This window comes from Suricata suricatta, chromosome 7 (genome assembly GCF_006229205.1).
Source record: "Suricata suricatta isolate VVHF042 chromosome 7, meerkat_22Aug2017_6uvM2_HiC, whole genome shotgun sequence".
Taxonomy (NCBI): Eukaryota; Metazoa; Chordata; class Mammalia; order Carnivora; family Herpestidae; genus Suricata; species Suricata suricatta.
In genome coordinates this window covers 16,850,396-16,869,563 of record NC_043706.1, presented here as the reverse complement: position 1 = coordinate 16,869,563, position 19,168 = coordinate 16,850,396, and the positions used below count along the sequence as shown (strand labels likewise).

At 41.9% G+C, this 19,168-nt stretch overlaps 1 protein-coding gene and 1 long non-coding RNA gene across 4 annotated transcripts in view; one reads left to right on the top strand and one right to left on the bottom strand.

The window, feature by feature from the left end:
- Nucleotides 1-1,808: 1,808 nt before the first annotated feature.
- ADTRP (androgen dependent TFPI regulating protein) overlaps nucleotides 1,809-19,168 on the bottom strand; it is a 67,527-nt gene continuing 50,167 nt past the window's right edge. Inside the window, exons 6-8 of one of the 3 annotated variants that reach the window (XM_029944729.1) lie at nucleotides 11,030-11,181; nucleotides 3,232-3,272; nucleotides 1,809-3,031 (exon numbers count right to left, since the gene is read on the bottom strand). In XM_029944729.1, coding sequence (XP_029800589.1) covers nucleotides 3,238-3,272; nucleotides 11,030-11,181 — 187 coding nt within the window. In that variant the 3' untranslated portion in view covers nucleotides 1,809-3,031; nucleotides 3,232-3,237. The remainder of the gene's footprint in view (nucleotides 3,032-3,231; nucleotides 3,273-11,029; nucleotides 11,182-19,168) is intronic. The other 2 variants (XM_029944730.1, XM_029944732.1) reach the window with 2 other exon arrangements.
- LOC115296264 overlaps nucleotides 13,366-19,168 on the top strand; it is a 29,650-nt gene continuing 23,847 nt past the window's right edge. The window contains exon 1 of the long non-coding RNA XR_003910821.1: nucleotides 13,366-13,434. This is a non-coding gene — a long non-coding RNA (uncharacterized LOC115296264). The remainder of the gene's footprint in view (nucleotides 13,435-19,168) is intronic.

Genomic DNA, 19,168 nt, shown 5'->3' with positions numbered 1-19,168 from the left:
TTTGCTGCCTACTCAAATGCTTTATTAAAAAAAAAAAAAGAAAGAGCCACCAACTGCATGAGAAGGGAAAACAATGTCTGGGGATGGATTCTGGTGTCTGACACTGGGGCCTGGGAGGGAGAGGCCCGGACTTGGGATGGGTTGGTTCAGTGCCCTGCTGTGCGGGAGGGGGAGGCCGAGGGGAGGGGGAGGGGCTTCGGGGAAGCCCGGCCTCCCCGCTCCTCCCTCGGCCCCCCTCCGACTCCCCACGTGCAGGTGCCACGTGTTCAGCGATTACAGTATATGCAACTAACTTCCTGTTATGACAAGTATTGCAAGCGAGTAGGTGCAGAGGAGCTGGAAATAGCCTGAGAGATGTATGCCCCGTTTGAGGAGAAGGGACTAATGGATTGTTAGGCAAACAGGAGAAGTCTTCGCCCCAAACTGAACATTGATGTAATGTGTGAGCCAGCAACTCCAGATCGTATGGACCAGTCATGAGGCACAGAGTTGCTCTTCCCTCCGCCTCTGGGAGTTTCCACCAAGTTGGGGTCCCCTGACCACCACTTTCTTCCATCCAGCCCTGCTGATGTACTAATACATGCTTGCTTTTTTTAAGTGAAAGCTTTCAGATGGCTGGTCACTGCTTTGCTGTGTAACCAGGAGGCAAGACGGTGGGCTCGGAAGCAACCCTCCCTGCGACCTTGGCCCAGCCACTTCTTTCCAATGAGGCCAGGGTGCAGGAGCTAGCTCCTACAGCCTTGCCAGGCCCACATGGTTATGCGTTTCTCCTCCCAGCTCTGCATTCTGTTGGTGGCTTGGAAAAGGCCTTGGCGGAGTGTTTACACCAAGGAATGGGCTAACACTATAAATCAGGGCCTTACAACTTTCTTTTTCCCTGGGGAGTTGACTTTTCCTTTAAGTTTACTTTTAAAGTTTATTTATTTTGAAAGAGAGAGAGGGCATGCCCATGTGCACACTCACGTGTGTGCTCAAGTACTCTAGGGACAGAGGGAGAGAGAGAATTCCAAGCAGGCTCCCCACTGTCAGCTCAGCGCCCTACACAGGGGGTCGATGCCACCAACCCTGAGATGATGACCTGAGCCACAATCAAGAGTCCATTGCAAGTGACTGAGCCTGACAGTCCCCCACCCCGTCCCCTACTGGAAAGTTAATTTTTAAACATTTGCCAAGCAAGCTGTTTATCACTCAGTTTGTTCCTTTGGAAAATGAGGACATGATATATTTTCTACTTAATGTAGAAGTACATTTTTGTGCAGATAAAACGACCATGGGGGTGAGTGTAGCTTGTAAATTACATGACCCTATACAAATACTATTGCTGATGATCTCATTGTTTGGTATTGTTTTCTAACCACTCAGGGCCTAGCGTAGCCTCAGGCAGGCAGCAAACCCTACATACCTCTTAATGAATGTTTACTCATCACAGGTATTTTGTCATTTCCCCTTCTTAAGCTATAGCGACATCCTATGCGCTGATGTGTGTGCTCAATGGGAGGTGATTCTGAGGTATTTCTGGTGTTGGAGTGGATACTGCCCTTTGGTTGGTCATACAGAAATGAAGGTTATATTGGGTTCCAGGCACAGTGAAGCCGCAAATAGAATTCCGCAGATTCACCCCAGCCAACAGTTTACTATTGCTCTAAGGGATATGCAGCCGGAGTCATGTTTGGGGTGTGGAAAATTTGGGTGATCCCCTGCGGGCTTCACATTTGGGGAATTTCCACTGTGTCAAGTGCTTCTGGGCTCCTGCAGAGGCCAGGTGCCCAAGCAGTCAGGCAGCAGCAGGTATAGGAAAAGAGGTGGTGTTCTCAGCTCAGTCCAAAAAGACTTGAGGGTCATATTTATGTATTTGTAGACAAAGGATTAGGAAGACAGCAGGTTTCTTGTTGTCTCTCCTAGGCTTCCCATGGTCTGCCCGCCGTACTGTGTCAGTTGGCCCTCTTCTGTTAACACTTCAAGACTTCTTGGTATTTCTGACGTTTTCTGGTGTTAGAATAGATATGGTCCAGTGGCCAGTCATATGGCAATCAAGGTTTTCTGTGGTTCCAGGAACAGTTTTTACTGAATTTTACCTTTTTTTTTTTTTTTTAACCAAATTTCTCCTGTATGATGTTAGGTTGGAAAGCCCAAGCACAGTTTACTCTGGGGCACACACCCAACCTGCAGGGACCTGGTGACCACTAGACTCAAACAGGCTTACCCACCGGTAGACCCTTGTCATCCATGTTCTTTACAAAATAAAGCCCCAGTAAATAAAGACCAACAGAAACCCACTAGGAAGATCAAAGCAGGGTTCATGAATGTGCTTTGTTAATCACCTGGCAATCAGCTTTGTTAAACCATAAGAGCTTAACTTAGCAAAGTACTTGGTACCAAAGCATTTTTGGGGTTCCTCACAGCCATGTCACTTCCCATCACTTGCTCCCCAAGTAAGATGTACATTTATTTGATGAAGTAATCCATATTTGAATGGAAGAGATTTTGATGACATTGCTATGTCCCATCTTTGGACCTGCCCCAAATGCTCACTCCCAAGATGGACAATTTCTCCATAGTTTTTTACAACTTATTTCTTATTGTACCAATCAATTTGCTATCCTATGAGATGGACAGACAACTTTGGCAGCACCTGTCTCCCTACATTTCTGTCTAGACAGTGGAAAACAAAATAGATGAGCAATCCATGAAAATGACTAGTTTACAAAAATACTTGTTCTAAGGAAAGTTAGGGTTATTAAAAATGGCACAGGACTGAGAATTAGAAGATCTGGGGACAAATGCTATTGTCTTGGTTCAGATACTAACATTTTGGCCCTTGTGCGGGTTACTTACTTTTCATCTAGGTCTTTGGCACCCTCCTCCCTAAAATGAAGAATTTTGAAGATCCCAAATTCCTTTCTCTCTCTAAATATCCTCTAACACTAAGTTTATGCAAATTTCCTTGGCCTTTGGCCAGATTTTGACCACAGAAGCCAGAAGAAGGTAACACCTTCTGAGACAGCAGTTGTTTTGGGCATGTCCAATAAACCTTAAAAAAAAAACAAACAAACGAAGAGTCCCCAAGTTAAACTACCTCCATAAACCCTCTTATTAAATTTAATATCATCCTCTGTCCTTTCTACCTTCCTATGTTGCTCCATCACCTCCCCCAACCAGAAGAAAAGAAAAGAAAGGAAAAAAATGAAAAAACTTTCATGTTTTCTTCCTCCTTTGTTCTTAAAAAATGACCTGTGATCACTTCCTCTTCTTCCTTGGCTGCATGATGTCACCTGCACAATGAAGAACAGAGAGAGATCAGACTTCAGAGTTTTTCTAATGGGTATTCTTGTGTGAGTAGACTTTCCCTCTGACTTGGGACAGTGGAAAGCCGAGAGCAATTATCCCAAGGCAAGAAGATGTACTTTATGAAGTTCTGAAAACCTACCAAAGTGACCAAGAGTCACCAAGAAGTGACTCTCTTGTCCCCATTTGGTGCTTGGCTCACAGCTAGCCTGTTGACCCATGGTTCCATTTGCCTTTGTGCAGTTCTGCATGTCTAATGCACACTGATTGATGTTGCTTTGGGTCAAATCTTTACAGGTGACATGCAATCCATCAACTAACTCTGAGATTGTGTGAATGAAGACAAAGAGACATCAAATTCGAGAAGAAACAAGAAAGTGGATATTCACCTAAGTAGAGTCCACTCCATGACTACTCACCAAATCAACTTATTAGGATGGAAAGTACTGACACATTGATTAGAGTTTAGTAATCTCATGAGAGGGGCTTTCTTCTACTGAAATTATAGCATGAGATTTCTAGAATCACTTCCATTCAGCCAAGTTGGTAACTCCACGTTTATTGAGCATACATTTTCACATTCATTAATGCATTATCCTTTCCATCTGTTGCCAAATGGTATCAATCCTACTTTGAAAACTTTTCTCAAATCAGCCTCTCCTTGCCCATCCCAGAGCCCTGTTAGTTCTGGCTTCATGCCACAGTAACCTCGTGTCCCTAGTTTTATGCTTCACCCTTCAAATTCTGCCCCCTCCATCAATCATATCCTTAAATATCTTCTACTAATTTTGTTTTGCTAGAAGTCCCTTTCTCAGAGGCTGAAGTGACTGATGACCTGAAGTCCCCCTCATCACACTGATTTTTTAGGACAGATGACTCCTAATCACACAGCCCATGGGGCCATCCTGTTTTCATGTCTCTCAACATTTAAGGATAGTCTTCTTTCTTCTTCTTCTTCTCCTTCTTCTTCTTCTTCTTCTTCTTCTTCTTCTTCTTCTTCTTCTTCTTCTTCTTCTTCTTCTCCTTCTCCTCCTCCTCCTCCTATTCCCCCTCCTCCTCCTCCTTCTTCTTCTCATCACCAGCATCAATCCAGACACCCTCAGTCATGTCAGTGCAATCTTGTTAATTTACCCAGCTTTATAGGCTATATGTCACTTTCATTTATGATCCCACTTATTTTTCATTTTTTATGTGGATTCTCTCCTCCCCAATCAGGTCTTTTGTACATTAGGTCTCTGAGTACAAACAAAGGACCTTCTCTTTTCTGAAGCATACACTTTTTGTCTGTAATAAATCCTTTTTAAGCGAAATGATGCATTCATTCCTTCATGTTCAAGAGCTTGGGAAACATAAACTTCTCAACTTTGTCGCCCTGCAAACTCTCTTTATCTATGCTGTTTGCCACCCCCCAGTCCCTCAAGTGTAATTGTAATCATAACCACACTCCTGCAACCTCAGTTGCCGAGAATTGAAGAGTCCTCCTCCATTTAAGAAACACAACAGAAACTGAAGTCTTGGAGAGAAGGAGCCCAGGAGCAGAAATGATGTCAGGAAGCTCCTTTGTGGGAGGAGAGCAGGTGGCTCCCTCTCCTGGATCAGAGTCTGCTATGTCTAATATGAAACAGTGAGACAGAACACTGAGACATTTCCATATACCCACAAACACATTTGAGAAGGCATCCTCCTCAAGTGTCTCTCTGTGTGGACTTCCAACAGTCATTTCAGTAGTGATTTCCGTGGTGTGACCATCACAGAAACCATATTTTTCTTTTTGTTTCTAGCAGGTGGGAGTGGGTCCTTAGTCCTGAATGTTCATGTTGCTGAGTAGTCTCTAGGCTTCTCTGAGTCCTCAGAATGGGTCTCTGACCATCATTCCACAGCACATGGCTGGAGATAAAGCAACTGTTGACTTAGTAATAGATAGTATTACCTTACTCAAACAAGTTCACAACATGGGCTTCAAATTCTGACTGGTAAATAATGCTGTTTGTTAGCACTCTTTACTTCATGGAAAGACAATTTTTCCAGTGTGATGCCTCCTAGTTGGCAGGCAGTTAGGTAGCCAGGTCCACCCCTGCCTCATTTTAGTCCTTTCTTAATCCTCTGTTAGATAGTACCAAGGAGTAGAGATATTTTAGGCCAAACATTTAGCATTTTTGTTGTGCAAGATCCAAACATTTTTTTGCCATCATGGCAAAAGAAAAAAACCATTCTTTTAATCAACATCTCTATGGATACTATATGTAATTATATTCCTTATTATTCCAATAGTCAGAAAACAGAGTAAGTAGAAACATTATATTCACAAAGATTTACACCTATGTATCTACAATCACGGAAGCTACTGCTGCTAGACTTTGAACCTGAAAATTTGAAGAACATTTGCCTAGTTTATGCGGGTTGGCTTGGAAAAGGGTGAGAAGGCAGATGGTTGGGGAGACAGGAGGTGTTAGAAGAATGAGGTTTGAACATGAATGAGTAAAAGTTTCAATGCAGACGTAGCAGGAAGGCGATGGATTTGAGGTTCTGGCTGGAGGAACCCTCGTGGGGAAAGAGGCAGTGAAAGACAGAGAAGCAGTAATCTAGTTTGGACTCTGTTTGAGCTGAGGGAGATGAAATTTGGACAAGAAGGGCAAAAAGGAGATGCAATTTTTTTATTGATTGAATGCTGATCCTGTGAGATGATGCTTTAGAAATACATATAGACTTGGGCGCCTGGGTAGCTCAGTCTGTTAAGTGGCCAGCTTTGGCTCAGGTCATGATCTCATGGTTCATGGGTTTGAGCCCCATGTTGGGCTCTGTGGTGACCAGCTCAGAGCCTGGACACTGCTTTGGAGTCTGTGTCTCCCTCTTTCTCTGCTCGTATTCTGTCTCTCTCAAAAATGAATAAATGTTAAAAAAAATTAAAAAAAGAAATACTTATGGAGTCATCTCCTGATAAGATTTGTTTGTTATGAAATGATCAGGGGCAATGTGCAAGACAGAAAAAAACGTAAAGCACATTTCTTCATGGATGAAACTAGAGAGGTAGACCAGATGGCCTCAAAGCAGCTTCACCAATGAAATCTCCCTTTGAAAAAATCTGGTCTATAGGGGCACCTGGGTGGCTCAGTCGGTTAAGTGCTAGACTCTTAATTTTGGGTCAAGTCATAATTTCAGGGCCATGGGATCAAGCTCTGAGTCAGGCTTCATCCAGAGTGTGGAGCCTGTGCTATGGTGTTGAGCTTAAGGACTATTGCTAGAGAGACACTTGCATATTAGATGGGTCTTCGCTGATATTTCTTGACCACTTGGTACTTGGCTGGTAATTCCTAAGCAGACCACACTGTGTCTCAGGATTTCAGAACTGGGGATTCTAAATTAATTTGAGCTTCAGTTAGCCTGACTTCCTATATCACTCTGTAGTTCTGAGGAATTGTTCCACCTCTGTCCATTTTCACTCAGCTATGTGACCGTTGCTTTTAATGGCCTTCAGCCAGGGAAACTGGTAATTGATGTATAAAACTGAAGGAGAGGATTAGAATATCTGAATAGAAAAGGTTACTGGTTTTTGAGGAGGGAGAATGAGATTAACGTCAATGAATTCTTTTTTTTTTAAGTTTTTAAGTGTTTATTTTTTATCTTATGTTTTTTAATTTATTATTATTGAGACAGAGAGAAACAGAGCATGAGTGGGGAAGGGGCAGAGAGAGAGGGAGACACAGAATCAGAAGCAGGCTCCAGGCTCTGAGCTCTTGGCACAGAGCTTGACATGGGGCTTGAACTTATGAACTTATGAACCTTGAGATCATGACCTGAGCCAAAGACAGATGCCCAACCAACTAAGCTACCCAGGTGCCCCACAATGGCAATGAATTCTATGTGCCAGGCCCTCTTCTAGCCACCTGACACTTCTCACATCATATATGGTCTTACTGGGTGTCAGGAGGAGGGCACTAGTATTGTCTCCATGATGTACAAGGAAAACTGGAACACAAAGGCAGTAAGTGTCTTGCCCAGTGTAATAGGCCTACCAGTAATGAGACCAAGGTAGGAACCTGGGCAGCTGGCACAGAGCTTTTTCCCTAACCACCACCTCTTACTGTATCACCAAAGCACTCCTTAGAATTTCGCTCTCATTCAAGGAAGCTCAGGTGTGAAAAGATGACAAAATAGGGTCAGCCTTGGATTTGGACCAAGGAGGTCACTGCTTACATCCCTCCATAGATCCAGAAAAGAAGGTTTGGAGAGGAACTCGGACAAAAAAGAACCACACAACTGATTGTCCAAGCCTCAACAATGCTAAACTGCATGCACACTGGCATGGCAGGCATTAACCAGGACTGTCCTAGGCAAACCGGTGTGTGTGAGGTCATCCCGTTGCTGAGTTGTTGAAGTGAACTGACATGACTTACATGGTTGGTTTGTGGCTAGGTGGGGGACATGCCCTAGTTTTCTTGATTTCTATTCGAGTGCTCTTTGTGCACTGCCTGCCCTAATATGCATCTCTTTTTCAACAGCTCTTCAATCAGTATTCAATAGCATCACTGTCTCCACTCCTTAAACTCTCTGTCTAGTGCTTTAATCTTCAACCATTAAAGTCACTCTTTGACCACGATATCCAGAAGCCTTCCACACAAAATCCCATTTAATGCCTAGAGAGAAGAACCCTTTGATATCCTCTGTCTGCACTGGTAGATCCATGGGATACGGTAATGGAAATGGGAGATTCAAAGATGGAGAAGATACACTGCTAACACTCATAGAACTCAGGGTCTAGTATAAAAACGAATCTCTGTGCAGACCAGAGAAGACTTCCTGGAAGAGGTGAGCTGATATGATTAAGTGTGTATGAGACAAGCAAAGACTGGGGAATGTGAAAGATGGAAGCCCATGGAGGTGAGGAATAGCATCAATGTGTAAAGAAGACAAGCAATTTGGTGGTGCTGGAGCACACATTTAGAGAAAGCAGAGGAATAGCTAAGGGATGTATTGGTTCACATATCATCCTAGGAACTGGAATTTTCATCTGTAAATTGGGGAAGACTTTAGAGGTTTTAAGTAGAATAAGACACAAGGAAGTGTGCTCACATAGATAGCTCTGTTTACTTTTAGGCAATTTAAAAGTGTTCACTGCCATTGGAATATTAAGTGATCTAAGTTATTTCTCTCCTTTAAATTTCTTAAAATGTTTATTTTTTGAGAGAGAGAGTGAGAGAGAGAGAGAGAGAGAGAGCAAACAAGGGAGGGGCAGAGAGAGAGGGAGAGAGAAATCCCAAGAAGGCTCAGAATCTGACACGGGGCTTGAACTCACGAACTGTGAGATCATGACCTGATCTAAGACCATGTTTCAGAAGCTTAACCTACTGAGCCACCCAGACACCCCTCCAATTTCTCTTTTAATTCTTATTAGACCATTTGTAATTATGATCTGTTTAGAATTTAACCCATTTATGATCCTATTCTGATGGTATATAGGACTTTTGACCCAATCTATTCTTTTTGTAATTTTTAACTTTTTATTTTATTTTTGACACAGAGAAAGCACAAGTGTGAGCTGGGGAGGGCCAGAGAGAGAGGGAGATGCAAAACCTGAAGGAGGCTCTAGACTCCAAGCTGTCAGCACAGAGCCTGATGCAGGGCTCGAACTCATGAATGTGAGATCATTACCTGGGCCAAAGTCAGAGGCTCAACTGACTGAGCCACCCAGGCATCTCCGACCCAGTCTATTCTTTAAGGAGCTAAAAATCTAGAGAAAAAAAAGCACATATAACCACCTACAGTAATCTCTGTCACACATAATTATTCACATGTGTGCATATGAGGGTCCATGTGTTGATGCTAGCGTATTCGCTCATTGGAACCTAATTGTAGAAAAGAATTAAATGTAGTTCTTAACCTATGAAGCTTATTTAAAATAACTTTGTATTGTGCAGCACCTGGATGGCTCAGTCACTTAGGCATCCGACTCTTGGTTTGGCTCAGGTCAGGATCTCATGGTTTTGTAGGTTCAAGTCCTGGGTCAGGCTCCTTGCTGACAGTGCATAGCATGCTTGGGATTCTGTATCTTTCTCTTTCTCTCTCTCTTCCCCTCTCCCACTCATACTGTCTCTATCTCTCTCAAAATAAATAGACTAAAAAAAGATCTTTTTGTTGAAAATAGTGATCTCAATAATACTAAAGTTGGTGAAAATTTTTTTAATTCACTGGATGTTTAAAAGTAATTGAAGAATAACAACTTAAAATTAATCATTATTAAATTCAATGCAATTGTTTTAAAAGTTTAATGTTCTCTAAGCCCTGAGTAATCACATTTTTCTCTGCATGTCCTGTATCTGTCACATTTCAAATGCATTAGTTTCTTTTTTCTTTCTTCCATATATATATATATATATATATATATATATATATATATATATATATATATATATTTGGGGAAGACATCAAAAATCGTTACCAAGATCTTCAAGTTGCCAAACCAGTTAGAATTAGACGTCAACACATCTGAAATGTCAACACATATTTTTCCCCCTGTGAATAATTTCCTGCGATTTGGGATCCTGATTTGGGGAATAAATAAATATAACATGAACGAACCAGTTTTAAGTGTTTGCTTTCAAGGATATTGCCTTTAAGATTTCCCCAACCAGTTAAATTCTCCAAGAGGAGGAAACAAGTGAAAAAGCCAAGTTGCATGCTTATTTCTCTAGGGTCTCACTCTCGTCTCAGAAATATACACTCTTCTGTTGAACCTTCTGAAACTGTCATGTTGTTTTTCTTTTCTTTTTTCTCTTTCTTTTTTTTTTTCCATACATGGGCTTATGTTTTCACACCAGTTCATAGATTGGGTGGAAGATGCCACTTCTGCCATTTCTATTTTGATAGAACAGAATGGCATGTGGGTGTGTGATGTGGGGGACTGTATGTGACTCTTGTCTTCCTTATATACAAAATCAGGAGAGAATTCCTGTATTTCCCTTTGGGTAGGGAAAAAAATCATGATTATTTTGCGACCTTTTTGTTAGTTACTTCTCCAAAAAATAATATTCTAGGGGTAAGGACAATGAAGGAGCAAGGAATCAAATAAAACCTTCTATTTTAAAGTCAGCTAAGATTCGTTTGCTTTTAAAAATGAAGAAGCAACATGGTCCCAACTACCTAATAGTTAGAAAGCTTAGCTTGCTGACCTATTCACTTTGCCCAAGCCTTTGTCTAAATGAGAATTCCCATCTCAAGAATAGGGGGTTATTTTATCTGGTAAATATACTAAGGGTTGAGAAGCAGCCAATGGGCAAGGGATGGGAAGTCATCTGGGAAGGCATTACTGAGGGCGGAAGAACTAAGATGGTCATCTGGATCCACCTCCTTCAAAAAGGAAACTTTGACATTTCATAGCTTGTATCTCTTAGTCCCTCACTTAAGGGAGGAGGACTCCAAGTTCATATGTTCACAGGGGGATACTGACACCTTGTTCTTGCTCTATGGGTCCTGAACTCTCTAAACAAGATTATTGTTAGCCTTAGAGTCAAAGGAGGTGTTGTGTGTGGGGGGGGGGGGGGGGCAGGGAAGTAATTTGATGGGGTCCTTTGAGAAAATTCACACTTCAGGCTTTCCCTTTGCCTACTTTGGTAGGACTTGAGTCCTCTGCAAAGGCATCAAGCATCACTTCCTTCTGCTTTGGACTAGATTCTCCCTCTGCTTCAAGCAGGAGTGGAGAGAGTGTAAGGAAGGAGTGTCTCTGTAGGTAAAAGAAAAATAAACTGACCCCATTTCCAGTGGTTGAGCTTCTCTCCAAGTATATAGATGCTGGCGCTAAAGATGTAGCTGAGAGAGAAGAAGGCTGTTAGACCCACTGGGCTGAGTCTGGCAAACACAGGATACACCCATGTACCCGTCTCGGAGTAGATCCATAGGACCCTGCAGATAATGACAAATCACAATAATTAGGATGATGGGGGAGGGGAGCGGCTTGGTGGTAGAGCCATTTTATCCTCAAGATCAGTGGGGTTCTGGAACCTAGGCAGATGAAAAGAAGCCATGGGGATCATTTGTCAACAGCTGAGGTGTTCCACAAGCCTACAGAAGTGATTCTTTTCTGGATAAATAGACTTGATTCAAAGACACATCCTATTTCATAAGCTTCACTTGGCTATTCTACCTAATCCATTATAATTCAATGTTGGTGAAAGAATATGGGAGAACATCAAACACATCATCAGCCAAAGAAAGTATGTGAGGACATGAATTTTTCTTTTCCCTGAGAGGTATGACCTGCTGAGGCATTGAACTTACTGAGATGGCATCATTTTCTGGCTCACAGCCGGACAAGTGGGGTTTGCTTTTCTGCACCTAAGAGTCAGGTGTAGCCCTGAGTCTACTGGAGGGAAAGGGATAGAGCATTATTGCTCTATTGCCATAAGCCTTTTAGGGGTAGGAGGGGTTTAGTTGTTGGCCCTGATTTTCAGCTCATGAATCTAGAATGGATAGAGTGTTCAGTAGAAAAAGATGGATTTAATACAGGAGGTTCAGATCTTGCTCACGTGAGGATAGAATAGAAGCCACTTCTGTAAGCCAAGAGAAGGAAAAGAAATGCGAGGAGAGGAGCCATGATATCTAAGCGAAGCCTGCAAATGCAGTATGCTGGAAACCAACTGCACTGCAAGATGCCAAAATCTGAAATAACTTTTAAAATTAAACATGGGGAAGATGATGTATCAAGTACAGTTTATAATTGGTTAAGCGGACAGAGTCTGGAACCAGCCTTCTGGGATTCAAAGTCTAGTTCTGCCACCTTTTAGCTATCTTACCTTCAGCAGTTTATTCAACCTCTCTGTCTCCTGCCCTCATGTAAAACATGGGCAAACAGCATCCATATTATAAAGCTGTCATCCAGATTAAGGGAGTTAACTCATGTAAAATAAAATTGTGTCTGTGATTATTTCATAAGAGTTTTAAAGGTTTTCTCTTCGTAGGGATGCCACAGAGGGGTCTTAGCAACCCTTCTTTGAGGTTCGCTGTCTCAAGTAACAATTAGGATAGACCAGGTAGGTCATGCTTCAGAAAGAATATTCAAATTTGGATACCCCAGGTTATCAGTTCAGATGGAAGAATAAAATTCCGAGCTTAACTAAACTTCGAGAAATTCAAGTGTATTCTGGGTTGCTTCAAATACTTTAGGTTTTTCAAATGCTTACAGAAGAGACAAGGGCTAATATCAGAGCCAGGACTGGGGTGAGGCATGGGAGGCACTTATGGTATGATATCCATGGGGTCATCTCTGTACATTAAGGATACAATCAAGAGTGAAAATGAAACTTATATAATGGGAAAATATATATTCCAATCACACATCTGCTAGGGGATTAATATCCATAATATACAAAGACCTACAACTCAACAACAGCAACAAAAAACCAAACAACTCAATTAAAAATAGATAAAAGAGTATATAGACATTTTCCCAAAGAAGATACACAAACGGCCAACAAACACATGAAAAGGTACACAACATCATTAATCATCAAGGAAATACAAATCAAAACTATAGGAAGATACTATTTAGCACCCAGTAGGATGGCCACAACTGGGAAAATAAGTATTTGGACAGTATGTGGAGACACTGGGACCCTTGGGCACTGTTGGTAGGTATGTAACATGGTTTAACCTCTATGGAAAATAGTGTCAAAAAATTAAATTTAGAATTACCATATTATCTGGCACTTCTGCTTCCTGGTACACACCCCAAAAAATTGGAAGTGAGGACCCAAAGACATATTTGTATACCTATGCCCATATTAGCATTATTCTCAATAGCTAAAACATGGAAGTATCCAAGTGTCCATCTATGAATGAATAGATAAGTAAAATGTGGTAAAGATACACAATGGAATATTATTAACCCTTAAATAAGAAGGAGATTGTGACACATGCTACAACATGAATGGACCTTGAAGATACTATGTTAAATGAAACAAGCCAGTCACAAAAGAATAAATATCATATGATCAAATTCATAGAGACAGAAAGTAGAATGGTGGTGTCAGAACTTAGGGGAAAGAGAGAATGAGGAATTACTGTTCTATGTGTACAGATTTTCAGTTTGAGAAGAAAAATGTTCGGGAGATGGTCCTCATGCTGGGGCACTTGGATGGTGGAATGGCTGCACAAACTGTAAGTATGTAATGCCACTGAACTTAAAAATAATGAAAATGGCAAATTTTTCTTTTCTTTTTTTTTTGAAATTTTATTTTATTTTTTTTTACTTTATAAAGTTTCATATTTTTTTAACATATACAATTATTTTTCATCATCTACAATACAGTAGTTACAATGACACTCCAAACAGAAAAGCAAAGTAAAAAATCAAAACCCCAACTTCTGTTTCATGTAATTAGACTTATACAGAAATTAGAAGGTTAAGTAACAACTAGTTAATCACCTAATTTCACAGCTATCTGAAGTGGCGATCGTCATATAGCAGCTTATCTATGATACATTCAAGATAAATGATACAATATATTACTTGTTCATAAGCTACAACACAGCCTGCTTAATACCTTTCCTTAAATTCCACCTCTATACTAAAATATGGTTAATTTTTCTTAAGTGTATTTTACCACAATAAAAACAAGGAAGCATCAGTCTTAGCAAGCTGGAACTTGGTGCCTTGTCCTGGCCATGCTAGTATCACTCTGCTGTCCCAGACCCATCTAGATGCTCCTTTTATGTAATTAAAACTTTCCTAGATAGAAAACAAACAATAATTATTTTTCCTTGGGAGGAAAAAATTTCCTCCATCATTCAAGATCCTTTTGGCTGGTCTAAGAATTACACTGACGTATGATAAATTAACATGAGAAAATCAAATTTAATTTTGTAGTATGGGGGTTCCACAACAATATGAGGCCATATGCAGCCAAACAATGGAAACGTATATGTCATTTGAAACTAAGGACTAAGGGAGGGTGTTCTGGGTCTTCAAAAGGAAGGAAGACAATTCGCAGGAAGATGAGAAAGAGTAGAGGTGTGTTAACTGAATGTCTGCTGAACTGTACATAAGGAGGGAATAAACAGATTTTGCTAGGGTCCTCCCTGTGTCCCTCACCTAGTTCATATTACACTGTGCTTATCTATGGGGACAGCTCCCAACCTGGAGTAGTCCCCAGGATGGATTTAGTCCCCTAAATTCTGATAGGCAGTTGGGAAAAGGTCAAACCTTCTTCCCTAACCTTCTGCTTCTTAAAAATACTCAGCATAAAATAGTCCTCATGCTGGGGCACTTGGATGTCTCAGTCAGTTAAACATTCAACTCTTGCTTTTGGCTCAGATTATGATCTCATGGTTTGTGAGTTCGAGCCCCACATTGGGCTGTGTGTTGACAGGATGGAGCCTGCTTGGGATTCTCTCTTTCCTCTTTCCCTCTGCCCCTTCCTCCACCTCTCAAAATAAATGAGTAGAAAAAAATTTTAAAAATAAAAGTACAGTAGTCCTCATGCCAAAGAGACACATTTTGGGTTTCAAATTATGCTCCCTTACATTGTCATTATTACCAATATTGGGATTCAGTGAGAGGCATGTCCCATGGGCACGTGCATTAGAAGGATATCCACAGTACTTCTGTCCTACATAGCTGCTTCTCATGACAGACTAGAGAAGGTATAAAGGATAGAGAGTAAATCCCCAAGGAGCTGGGGCTAGGAATTTGAGGTCAACAGGGAGATCTGAACGTACTCCAAACAGATTGTTTTAATTAGCTCACTTTGTTTACTTTATAAACTAGAAATTAGGGCTTCCTACTTTCCATGCACATTTATATAAGATAGTCTGTGAATAAGAACATTCCCCTAGAGGGCTGGAAAGTTTCTCTTTATTTACTTCATTTTTGTTTCCTTCAGCATAAGGTTCCATAAAGGAAAGTTACTGAGGTAAGTTAATGAAGTCTGTAGCTTCACAGAGAATGTGCAAAGAAAGTTATAGGTGTGTTAACTGTCAGCGGAAAAGTAATGAAAATACAAATACAGCAGGAGGCAGAAGTGCAGTTATTTAATGAAGGGCAGTCAGAGAGAAAGAGACAGAGAAAGAGGAGGAGGAGGAGGAAGAAGAGAATGAGGAGAAGGAGAAGGAGGAGGAGGGTGAGGGAAAGAAGGAAGGGATGGAGGGAAGGAGGGAAGGAGAGGAGGAAGGAAGGAAGGACGGAAGGAAGGAAGGAAGGAAGGAAGGAAGGAAGGAAGGAAGGAAGGAAGGAAGGAAGGAAGGAAGATGGAGGCCGAAATGGATTTATCAATGTCTTCTTAGTCAGTGACAGCTCTTCCCTAGCCCCCATGTAAGATGCCATGAAACCACATCTAATTCTTCTTCCATTGCACTCATTTCCCAATCTTGGTCCAGGCTCCTTCATCTAGAAGGGTTTCTGTAATTGTCTACTTGTTGGGTTTTCTTGGATCCTTCAATCCACTTTCCTTACCACAAGCTACTAGCAATCCATTAATCTTTCCAAAAGAGAAATCCGTTCATGGCACTCCCCTGCCTCCAGTGGATGCCCACCAATGCTTTAGGAAAATACCCAAGCTCCCTTAGCAGCCTTCCTGGCCTGGCCCTTTGTCCACCTTCAGATCAAGGGTCCATCCATATTAGACCCTTTTCTGTTTCTTAAATAAACCAGGCACTACCTGCTGTTGTCTCTGCTTGGAACACCTGTGACCTTTTCACTTCCTAGGACACACTTCTCCTTGCTCTGTGCCTGGCTGGGCCATACTCACACTTCAAGTTTTGGTTTATATGTCAATTTCTCTAGAAAATATTTCCCAAAGATCCCATAACACCCATTCAGATTCTTATGCCATCCATATATGTCCTTTACCACGAACTTACCCTTGCTGTTTATTTGGTTGTCTTTCTCAGCCTGGAATGGGCCAGGGATTGTATCTATCATACACATCTGTTTCCCAAGTGCCAGGAACATGGCAAGTATATTTTTAAACAAATGGCTCTTTGGGGATGCTTCTACTAGCACCTATATAGTACCTTCTTTTTTTAAAAAATATTTTTTAAAGTTCATTTATTTTTGAGACAAAAAAGAGACAGAACATGAGTGGGGGAGGGGCAGAGAGGGAAGGAGACACAGAATTCGAAGTAGGCTCCAGGCTCTGAGCTGTCAGCACAGAGCCTTACACGGGGCTTGAACTCACGGACTGTGAGATCATGACCTGAGCCAAACTCAGAAGTTCAACCGACTGCACCACCCAGGCTCCCCAGCACCTATGGTTCTCTTTAACTGCTATTGACGGTAGCTTCTGCAGACAGCTCTCAGCTGCCTGACCCACTGAAAACATCACAGCCTCTGAAACCAGGGAGATGTACACACGACCTTCCATATTTTCATTAATTGATTGCTTGCTTTATGAATACCTTGAAGAGGCCAATAATTCTGACCCTCAGTTCAGAGAGAAATACAGTACGTTCTTCTAGAGCTGTCTGCTGAGTGAATCTATATGAGTCAGGCTGGGCAGGCACAGATTGGCAGCCAAAAATTAATCTCTTATAGTTTTCTCATCCTAGATACTGTACCATCCAATGGTCCTCATGAAATTAATATATTTTGTGTCTTATCAGTACAGCAACAGTGGAAGTCTGTGGATTAGGGACTAGTAGATAAAAAAGGGTTTTGTGGGCTTTATGCTAACACTTCCTTGCTTTTAAGGCGGTTTTTTTTTTTGGTTTTTTTTTTTTTTTTGAGGGAGAGTGAGCACAAGTGGAGGAGGGGAAGAGACAGAGAGAGAGAGAGAGGGAATCCCAAGCAGGATCCTCACTGCCAGTGCAGAGACCAATGTGGGGCTTGAACTTGCAAATTATGAGATCATGACCTGAGCTGAAGTTAGCAGAAGACTTCCATCCTGAGAACATCTGGGACCTGGTGATTCTTTAAGGTGGGGACAGAGCCTATTGCTGCCTTGGCAAAGCACCCCCGTGTCACCCTTCTACTCACCTGTCTTCCCAAGCTCCCAAACATGAACAATGGCATGGTGAAGATGCCTGCCAGCTTCTGGCTTTTTAATAGTACCTTGTGAGTTTCTACCATTTTTTTAAGTCCATTTATTTATTCTGAGAGAAGGAGAGAGCAAGAGCAGGGAAGAAGCAAAGAGAGAGTAAGAGAGAGAATCCCAAGCAGGTTCCACATTGTCAGCACAGAGCCCAATGTGGGGTTTGAACTCATGAACTATGAGATCATGACCTGAGCTGAAATCAAGAGTCAGACGCTCAATTGACTGAGCCACACAGACATCCCTTCTACTACTGTCTTAAAAAAATACATGTCAGGTAAAGAATGTAAAGAGAAGAGAAGAGAATGAAATAAAAGAGGAGAGGAGAGGGGAGAAGAGGAGAGAAAAGAAAAGAAAAAAGAAAAGGAGAATTTTAAATGGAGTAGAAAGAAATTGTGAAGCTAGAGGGCTAAATTGTTAACCTGGATGTTGAAAATACCAGCAATAATGAGAGCTGTTTGTGGTGGCCACCAGTTCAAGACAGTTAAAACTATTGCCCACCCTTGCTATATCACCCCCTTCTGGCCGGGAGCTTCCTCCTCCCTTTAGGGACCATCGGGCTCTTGTAACTTCTCCATTTTCTACCACTGGATCATTCTTTGCTACTTTGCTGTCCCCTTGCTCCTCCTACTTTTTAGAGGAAGGCATTGCCCCAAGCATTTACTTCCAGCATTTACTTTCCACCTCTCTCTCTCTCTCCCTCTCTCTTTCTCTCTCTCACTTTCTTTTTCCAGCAAGCTCAGTCTACCAGGAGGGTTCGCTCTCTGGATCTCCACTGTCCCACCTCTCCTGGGAAGAATGTCCAAATGGAAGTTCCTCTAGGCAACTGGCTCTCAGCTTTGGCTGAAGATTAGAATAGCCATGGGGAGCTTTAAGAATCCCAATGCTCAAGACATACCCTGCTCAAGACATACCCTAAACCAATTTAACCAGAGTCTTTTGGAATGGGACCCAGATGGGGGATTTTAAGTGGAGTCTTTCACTTACACCCCCAAACTATTTTGTTTCCCTAACTTTTCTACATGTATTAGCGCAACCACCGTCTTCCCTGGTCTGCCAACCAAAAATTCATAGAACTGTCCTTGACTTCTCATTGGCCCATGGCATGCCAAGGAAGCCACAAGCCTATTCTGTTACTTCCACAATGTGTCTTGGGTGCCCTCACTCTTGCTCATACAGTGATATCACTCTTCAGGATGGTATTGCTTCTGATTTTTGAAACAGGCATTTGGGTTGAGCAGGAGCTGTGATTTGGACGGGAGGGAGAAGTGTGGACGGCCATTCCCTCTCCCAGCCTTCCATTTCTACCTGTCTCTAGTTTGCTTCCCAACTGGCCTGGACTCCAAACGTTGACAATAAGGAGTATTGTGTAGCATCTTTATATTTATTTCATATATTAATTTACATGGAGGCAAAGGAGTACTTCTGTGAAAAATGGGGCCAGGATGCTGATCTCAAGATTCAAGGTTATGAAACTATGGTGCATCTAGACAATCCCAGACAAACGGTGTATTTATACCTAGGAAAAAGCTAACAGCGGCTGTGGGCAAGAATTTACCATAATGTCCTTGTGGAAGTAGACACTGATCTCGGAACTCAGTTAAGTGCCCTCTCTGGAAGTTTTGTAATGTATTCCGGTGGTAAGATATCTGCATGTGTAGATGTGTGTGTATGTAAATGGATGCACAAATTTAAAGGATTGTGCCTGAGACCCCAGGCCCCTTTGATGGGGGAGCTCACCTGAATGAGCAGAGGATAGAAGAAAGAAATGCTCTCTCTTGCCTCATAGGAACTGCTATTGAGGATGACTTCGCAAACACCTCCCCCGCGGCTGGGTCATCGGTGCCTATCTGTGTCATGCTCGA